This window comes from Pelobates fuscus, chromosome 8, assembly GCF_036172605.1.
Source record: "Pelobates fuscus isolate aPelFus1 chromosome 8, aPelFus1.pri, whole genome shotgun sequence".
NCBI lineage: Eukaryota > Metazoa > Chordata > Amphibia > Anura > Pelobatidae > Pelobates > Pelobates fuscus.
This window is the reverse complement of record NC_086324.1, coordinates 80,486,706-80,495,216: the sequence shown is the minus strand read 5'-3', so window position 1 is coordinate 80,495,216 and position 8,511 is coordinate 80,486,706. Positions and strand designations below refer to the sequence as shown.

Here is an 8,511-nt window from a genome sequence, read left to right as displayed (position 1 = left end):
ATAAAAATATTTTTTTAAAAATTCAAAAAACAGGAATGAATTTCAATCATGTCCCATGTCCCATAATATTTGAGAAGAACGAGATGGACTGACACGTGCTAGTAATAGTGCTGAATATTTGCTTACTGACACCAGCAGTTAAACATAGTGGAACGATAATCAAAAGCTGACGAGAGAGGTGTACAAAGACTGAACATTCTCGGCTTCAATATAGAATGAAAAGAGGCATACTATACATTCTTTGTACTAAGCAAAAGAGTTCTATTGTGTAAGTACTGCAGATCCAGCAATGGACATCGTATATAAGGAAGGCTGTGTTTATCATTCCACAGCATCGAGGCCCCACCAGAGATACTCCAGGCAAAATGGGAAAGGTAGGAAAAATAGTTAATCTTCTAAGAGACCAAAATCGGATGACAAATAGTGATTTTTGTTGCATCTTACTTGCTCTTTTTCAGCATAGTTTATATATTTTTTAAACATTCATGAACGCATATACATAAAAAAATCCATGAAAGCATTTTCATAAAACTAGTAGAGATTAAACTTTTGGAGATTTTAGTATAAATTATTATTTGTAAAGATTGATTTCAGATTCCTTTCTAGGGAAGCATGCATGATATTGCATTCTAAGTAAAGAAAACTTTTTTTATTGTTAACGGTGTTATCATAAAACTCTTTGTGCACTATTTTTTTTTGTTTAAATTACGTTATCTCATTAAATTGTAGAGTTATCAGTGCAGCACTTAAAAAGCTAAATATTTCATTTTAAAATATATTGTATAATGTATCTAATTCAGAATAGGAACATGTTTTGCGTATACAATAGTTTGTAAGTTGTTTTTGTAATTTACTAAAGGCAATAAGAACTTTAACACTTGTACAACAAGTCCCATGATCTCATGACAGTCCACGCACAGCATTTTCAGGGGTTAAGGTATAATTGCCATCTAATAAAAATATAAAAGCAATATTAGATCAAGTACGGATTAGTACTAGAACACACTCTAATAATATTATCTAAACCTGTGCACAGTTTGTAAATTGAATGTCTGAAAATGCTGACATTTTAGATCTCTACTTAACATTACGGTTCTCAGCTGAACCTGTAAATGTTGGAGTAAAAATTCTAACCTGCCTTAGAATGCTTGAGGTATATTACATTTTCTGAACAAGTTTCCACTCAAATTTCCTGTTATACCCAAGTGATTGGTTGCCCTCTGCAATAACTTAAATTAGTGCCTACACTTAAAAAAAAAGAAAAAAGCAGAATAGGTATAAATAAAAATCTGAAATAGAAGATATAAATATCACTGATATAGAAGATATAAAGATATATGTCTGTATAACTTTTTACTTACTCCTCTTCCAGTTTCTAAAATATTTTCACATAAAATGTACATAGTTCTCCTTAATGTTTAAAATGGCAAGATAATATTTACAGAGTAAAACATACTAAAATAAAATTTGGTACATAGCGTCCCTTAAAGGGCAGCAATTATTGTGATTAATACTCCAGCACTCCTTGTCATCATTTACCAACTAAATCATCTTTATTTACATCACTGTGGAATATACTTGTGCAGCTATGAGACATGCAGGTATATGAATTCTAAGTCACTAACTCACAAATTGATCAACATATAGATTTTAAATTAGGGAAGAACATAGTTTGGATATTTTAAACATAATTATAGGTATAATGTGTTCTTTATTTGCTTGATCAATGGAGTATATTAATCCCACAACCTGTAAAACTGCTACAATATATAAATTGGGATTATGGACTGAATTGACATTGCTTAAAACTACTGTAACACATCATGATTAAGACACGTTCATCTAGTCCAGTTTTATATAGGTCTACATACATGGAGTAGCACCACTAGGACAAAAAGATACAATGTGCAAGGAATCCCAGAATTTGTTTATTTTCTGGAGCTTCATGGATTCATGTAGAATTCTACTGTACTACTGTATCATATGTGTGGTAAATTTCTCCAAAATAGGCGCTGTCTATTTTATAAACTGCAGGTACCGCAAAGGCACATTAACAAAGTCATCTAGAAAGAATTTGTAATAAGGGAAGACATTTAGGCATTGTTATTGGAAACTGATATGATAGATGTGTCAGATCGTGCTATGTATGTATGTATCACCAATGTTTATAGATCTAGCTTCATTTGCTACATTTTTTAATTTTTTATTTTAATTCTTTTCCAAAATAATGTCCTACTCTTGTAACAAAAACAGTGTTTTAGAGAACTGTGCATATTGAGTAAGAAGATTAAATCTATTGGGGAACAAATTGTGATGATAAGAAAGAAAAAAATCTTCATCCATGAATGATAATTTTCTTCTCAATGCTACATTGCTTTTGTGCTACAGTAAAGACTTCTCCTGGGTAAAAAGGGACCCTGTATGCTATTGTACAAGTATTTATAATGTTCTATTTTTGTTGTGATTCAGTCTATCTATCTATCTATCATATCTCTATCTATCTATTTATCTATCTATATGCAATATCAGTTATACATATACTTTTTAAAATTTCAGATTATCTTTTACGAGGACAGGAACTTCCAAGGCCGCTCCTATGAGTGCAGCTCAGATTGTTCCGACCTCCATTCATTCTTCAACCGATGCAACTCCATAAGGGTTGAGAATGGAAACTGGATGCTCTATGAGCGCCCCAACTATACTGGGCACCAGTACTTCTTGAGGAGGGGAGAGTACCCTGATTTCCAGCAATGGATGGGTTTTAATGATTCCATCAGGTCTTGCCGTGCCATCCCTCAGGTAATAATCTTCATGTTGCTGTAGAATATGTGTACATATGTCACTGAAAATCTAATCAACAAGAACCATGGAATAGACACAACATACATGGTTCTGTAAAATAATAGCTGTTTATCAAAGTCATAACATTATTTCATTGGCTGCTTTGCTTAGAATACATAGAAAATAAATACTTACAATTTAAAGTTATTGTCTACGATGGGAGCTGTGAACTTAAGACCAAATAATAAAGATAAAAGATAAAATAATATTTTTTTAGACCATTTGCAAGGCTACTCACTGTCTATGTCTGCTTGATCTAAATGTTTTCTATGTTACATGTGGCACTGAGAAGGTATCTTACAGCTAATATAATAACACCTGTTAGATACCTTAATGACAATAACATACTTATATCAATAATTGTTATAAACTTTTCTTACATGATCTTGGTACTTTTCAGCATCGTGGATCATTCAGGGTCAGGATCTATGAGAGGGAAGACTTTAGAGGTCAGATGATGGAATTCACTGAAGATTGCCCACAAGTCCATGAAGAGTTCAATTACCATGACATCCACTCCTGCAATGTGCTGGAAGGGCACTGGATCTTCTATGAACAGCCCAACTATAGAGGACGCCAGTATTACCTTAGACCCGGAGAGTACAGAAGATATACTGAGTGGGGGGCTGTCACACCTAGAGTTGGTTCCTTCAGAAGAGTTCAAGAATTATTTTAAGAAAGTATTATTAAATGTGCATGTTGTCAGTGCACACAATAAAGTATATTAAAGGATATCCCTTTGTAATGTGTCTGTGTCTTTTCTATTCAACTCATTCAAAAACATGCATTTAAAATGTTATTTAGCAAATGACTTATTCTTTAAAACATTGATAGTAAATATACATGTAAAACTGATAATCTGTCATGCTATGTTTGCATTAGGAGAGGTATAAACGTAGAGAACGTTAATGTAGTGGAGTCTTTAAAAGTAAATCCTTTAAAAAAAAACAAAAAAACTATACTTGTTTATATTGATGCTCAACTGAAGACAGAAGCAAAAATGAAGTGTTGTACAATAAATAAAAAAATAAAAAGTGCTCACTTCACAGTGCCAGGAGAAAAAGCTGTGTTAGGGAACAACCTCAAAGCTACTGTTCATTAAAGTTGCAAGGATATTTATTGAGATGGACTATTACACTGCAGTGGTTGTCATGGATTTATTAGTCTTATCATTACAATTTTTGAGTAAACCTATTTTAATTTTCAATAGGTAAGTATAAATTATAGACTGTGGTCAAATCCAACATACAATGCATAGGGAAATCTTATATAAACTAACAGGCATAATATGATCCGTGGTCTGTGTATGGTCCTCTAGATTGATATATCTTGCCTGTGGTCCTTAAGTGCAATGAGAATGTGTGTGGTTCTTATTACCACACTTCTTTCTACTTTTTATGCTCGCTTTGTGTATCTGAGTGTGTGCTGAGCTGACAACATGGAACTGCTCGGGTGCACAGAGGGAACTATGATTCCTCTGTTTCTCCAGAGCTTGCCATGTGAAAACAGAGCATTTCTGCTTGACCTTTCAGTGAATGGTGCTGGAATGATAGGCAAGTAGATAGATAGATAGATAGATAGATAGATATCATAAGCCAACACCTCTTGAAGACTAGGCTGCCCAGAGGGACATAAGACAGAAGAGACAAGGAGAGAGATAACCAAGCAAGAAAATGCTCAGCTTTTCTAACTCTTCACTAAACTAAAACTAATGAGTCCACTTGCTGAAAGAAATGGTAAGTCAGCATGAGGGAGATCATAATAATAATCATGCCATGTTCCTCTTACTATTCATGAGTTCCACACACTCCCCCACTGTGTTGGATACAGTTAATTTCTGATAGAAATGCAAGTGTTCCCATTATGGCATGTTATATTCCTCTCCTACCAATGGATGTCTCTAGTGAAACAACAATGTGGTGTGTTTGATTTCCTGTTGGTAATTGGTAAGGTATTTGCTTTGATTTGTTAGGTATTTGCTAATTGCTATTGATTGTTTGCTAATAAGCTATTGTATATTAACAAGCAGTGGCCCACTCAGGTGTTAAACATTCCTAGGGTATGGTGCTTTTAGTAGTTATTTAAGGATTGTAGAAATTAGCTTGGCTGCTGCTACTAAGTGTTTTGGGAGATATTCTGGAGATACAGTTGAGGTAGTTTGAGGTATACAGGAGATGATAAAAAGTACAATATTTTGATTTAAATTCTTCATCTCAATAAAATGGCAGGCTTAGTTCAGTGTAATAGTGTTATGCATTTGTTTCACATTCCACTTTTTGGAGGTTTGTATGCTGTCTAATCTGTAGACAGTTTTCTATATTGCAGCAGGAGATTGTAATTTTAAAGTCTGAGATTGGTAAATTATCTGTTAAACAAACTCAGGCTTGAAATGTTGCTGCAGAGGCTTCCTAGAAATGGCTAAGAATGGATTACTGTAGAATCTGGTAGACTTAGAGTTGTGGATAAAAGGCATATAAAACATCAATACAATTGCAACCCCAAAACAAGGACAGAAAGTGCCTGTAGCAAGTGTGTTTAAAAATGATAAGCTTAGAATCATAGCTACAAATGCTTGCAGTTTAGGGAATAAGATCCATAAACTTGTAGCAATAATGGCAACTGAGAATGCATATTTAGTGGCTGTTACTGAGACATGGTATGGTGAGAACAATGCAAAAACAAAAAGGCAAAACAAATTATGAAAGCTTCCAAAGCACAGACAGAAGAGAAAATAGCCCAGTCGGTAAAACAGGGGGATAAAACATTACATAAATGACAAAAGGAAAGTAATACTAGGCTTATTTAGACTACATACAAAAGAAGGAAGGTACGTGGAAGAGGATAAAGTACTAGCTGGCTGCCACAATTAATATGTTTGTTCAGTATTTACAAATACAAATGAAGGAAAGGGACCTCAGTTAGGAAAAAAGACTGATTAATTTGTTACATGTAAGTTTACAGAGGAAGAGGTTCTATGTTAGCCATCTAAAGTAAAGACAAATGAGTTCATGGGGCCTGATGGGTTACACCCTAATTTATTAAAATAACTTAGTGGTGGTGAACTGGCAAACTGACTAGAAGCACTCTGCACGAGCTCCTGCAGTAAGGGCTCAGACTCTGTGGATAACTCGAGATATAATGCTGCGATTTACCCACAAATCAGCCCATTGGAACGGGGAAGCAGCCACGAACCTGCCGACACCACACTTGATACCTGGCTCGACCAGGAACTGCAGCAGCAGAATGAGGCCCAACGGCATAGGCATGGGGGAAGGACAGCAGCCTTCCCGCCAGATGACAAAATGCTGCACACGAGCATGAAACACTACATGCCACATCTGCACGGTCACCCACCCTCACGGACAGTGCCCACAGAAGAGCTCCAGTCATGCAACGCTACATCTGATCATGCCAGACTCAAATGAGGACCGGTACCTGTTGCAGATCAGCAGGAGGGCACAAGGAGACACCATGCTGGGCCAAAGAATGAAAGACCTATTAAAGCACATCAGTGGCATCGGGTGAAGGTGTGCAGCTACCTCCTTTCAAGCTACTAGCTTGGTCAAAGTGCAGGACTTTATACGTGCTCACATTGCTATAGTTAGCTAAGCGCTCAGCAGTACAAATGTTCCATTTCATTTAATTTGTTTTATCAGTTGCTACACATATATGTTTGATTAATAAGCCAATATGTCCGTAAATGCATGTGGTCATGCACTAATTAGCCTGTACTCTACATTCTGCTCATCTATGGTGCAGTTTAATTTAATCTAATTGTCACGTTTAAACATTTGTTATGAAGGAACACAACTGCAGATTTCTTATAGTTCGAATATTTATTAGAAAGTAATTGGTATTGACTTTAATTCCAATTTACAGGTACTGTAGCATTAAGTAATAAACGATAACTGAAGTCCACAATTATATGCACTGTAGCTTTAAGGAGTAAACGATAACTGAAGTCCACAATTATATGCACTGTAGCTTTAAGGAGTAACCGATAACTGAAGTCCACAATTATATGCGCTGTAGCTTTAAGGAGTAAACGGTAACTGAAGCAGCAAGAGTCCTTTAGTAGTATTAATTAATTAGTTGATAAGAAGTTACAATAGCTGTTCCATAGACTTTAACTGAAGAAAGATAGATGCAGCTAACTGAGACAAGTATGAGTTGAAGTTAGCTGTAACGGTTGGCTTTAACGAAGGACTTTGGAGACAGGAAATAACAGCTTTAGATGCAACGCTTATCAGAGAAGTTTTACTTAGCTTCCGGCACATAGAACACTGGTTCCCGAGATTCCTCAGAGGCGGATTATCCTGAATGGATAGAGTTCAGCTTTAGCCGTGGATGAGGAAAGGTGAAGGGAACTTGAAGTCTTCCAGTCCGGTCCGGTAACAGCAGGCTTTCACAACGATGTTGCAGCCGGTTCGTGAGTACGGAACGTAGTTCATTAATCCAGCGTCGATCAGCTGGTGCGGTCAGATTAAATAGGGAGACCGGGTCATGAAGAGGTGTGGCTAAGCTCCGTGGAACCAGGAAGTAAGGGGATAATATAATTAAGGCATGACAGTATCCCCTCCTTAATGAGCAACCTCTGGGTGCTATTGACTTGGCTTAGAAGGGTAGCGTTTGTGAAACTTGGAAACTAATTTGTCAGCATGAACGTCAGAGGAGTTTTCCCATGTATCTTCATCAACTCCATATCCTTTCCATCTGATGAGGTATTGTAAGGAGCCACGATGGATCCTTGAATCCAGTATACTTTGGATCTCATATTCTTCATCACCCTGGACCAGTATGGGGTCAGGATAAGTAGTGACATTCCTTTGGAAAGGGTCAGGATGATGAGGCTTCAGCAAGGACACATGAAAAACAGGATGTAGCTTTAAAGTTGGTGGAAGTTTCAATTTAACAACATTACGGTTGATAATCGATAGTATTGGAAAAGGACCAAGAAAAAGAGAACTTAACTTCTTTGATGGACGGTTTGTAGAAATGTTCTTTGAGGAAAGCCAGACAAGATCACCGATTTGATAAGAAGGTGAAGGTTGTCTTTTTGTGTCAAAAAACTTCTTTTGAGTGGAGGAGGCCAATTCAAGATTCTCATGTAATTTCTTGAATGAAGAGGACATATGATTGGATCTTTGGTATTCAGAACAACATGAGGTTTTAGCTGGTTCTTTAGTAGACTGAAGAATTGGAATACGTTGCAAGCATGTTTCTTTACAACAACGTGAGTTAAAGGTGAGAGAGAAAGGAGACCACGAAACCTGAGGGTTGTGGTTCCTTAACCAGTTGATCCCTAATATAATAGGAAAAAATGGTGATGAGACAACATCAAATATAAGACTTTCAGTATGAGTATGATTGATGGTTACTTTTAGAGGGATGGATTCATGAAGTATTGGTCCCGATGAAATGAGGGACCCGTCAATCACTTTAACAGGTACAGAAGTTCTTTTACGAACACAAGGAATTTTATTCTTGGTTATAAAGGCTGAGTCGATGAATACTCCATTTGCACCAGAATCGATGATAGCTTCAGTCATAATTATTTTATTGTCCCACTGTAATACAAGAACGATAGGGGACATTTGAGTATTTGCTGTAGAGGGAAGTACACTTAGGATGGAAGAGGCATGAGACTGCCTACTGCCTTTTATCCGTTTC

At 36.4% G+C, this 8,511-nt stretch overlaps 1 protein-coding gene across 1 annotated transcript; it reads left to right on the top strand.

Moving 5' to 3' along the window:
- The first annotated feature begins 312 nt into the window (after window positions 1–312).
- On the top strand, window positions 313–3,575 carry LOC134570810 (gamma-crystallin 1). The gene is made up of 3 exons (XM_063428790.1): window positions 313–374; window positions 2,557–2,799; window positions 3,242–3,575. Exons 1-3 carry the CDS (start codon window positions 366–368, stop codon window positions 3,515–3,517), a joined length of 528 nt encoding a protein of 175 aa, XP_063284860.1. The 5' UTR covers window positions 313–365; the 3' UTR covers window positions 3,518–3,575.
- The last annotated feature ends 4,936 nt before the right edge of the window (window positions 3,576–8,511 follow it).

Coding starts and splice junctions, on each gene's coding strand:
- LOC134570810 (XM_063428790.1), top strand. Junction 2,800..3,241: donor CTTGCCGTGCCATCCCTCAG/GTAATAATCTTC, acceptor GGTACTTTTCAG/CATCGTGGATCATTCAGGGT.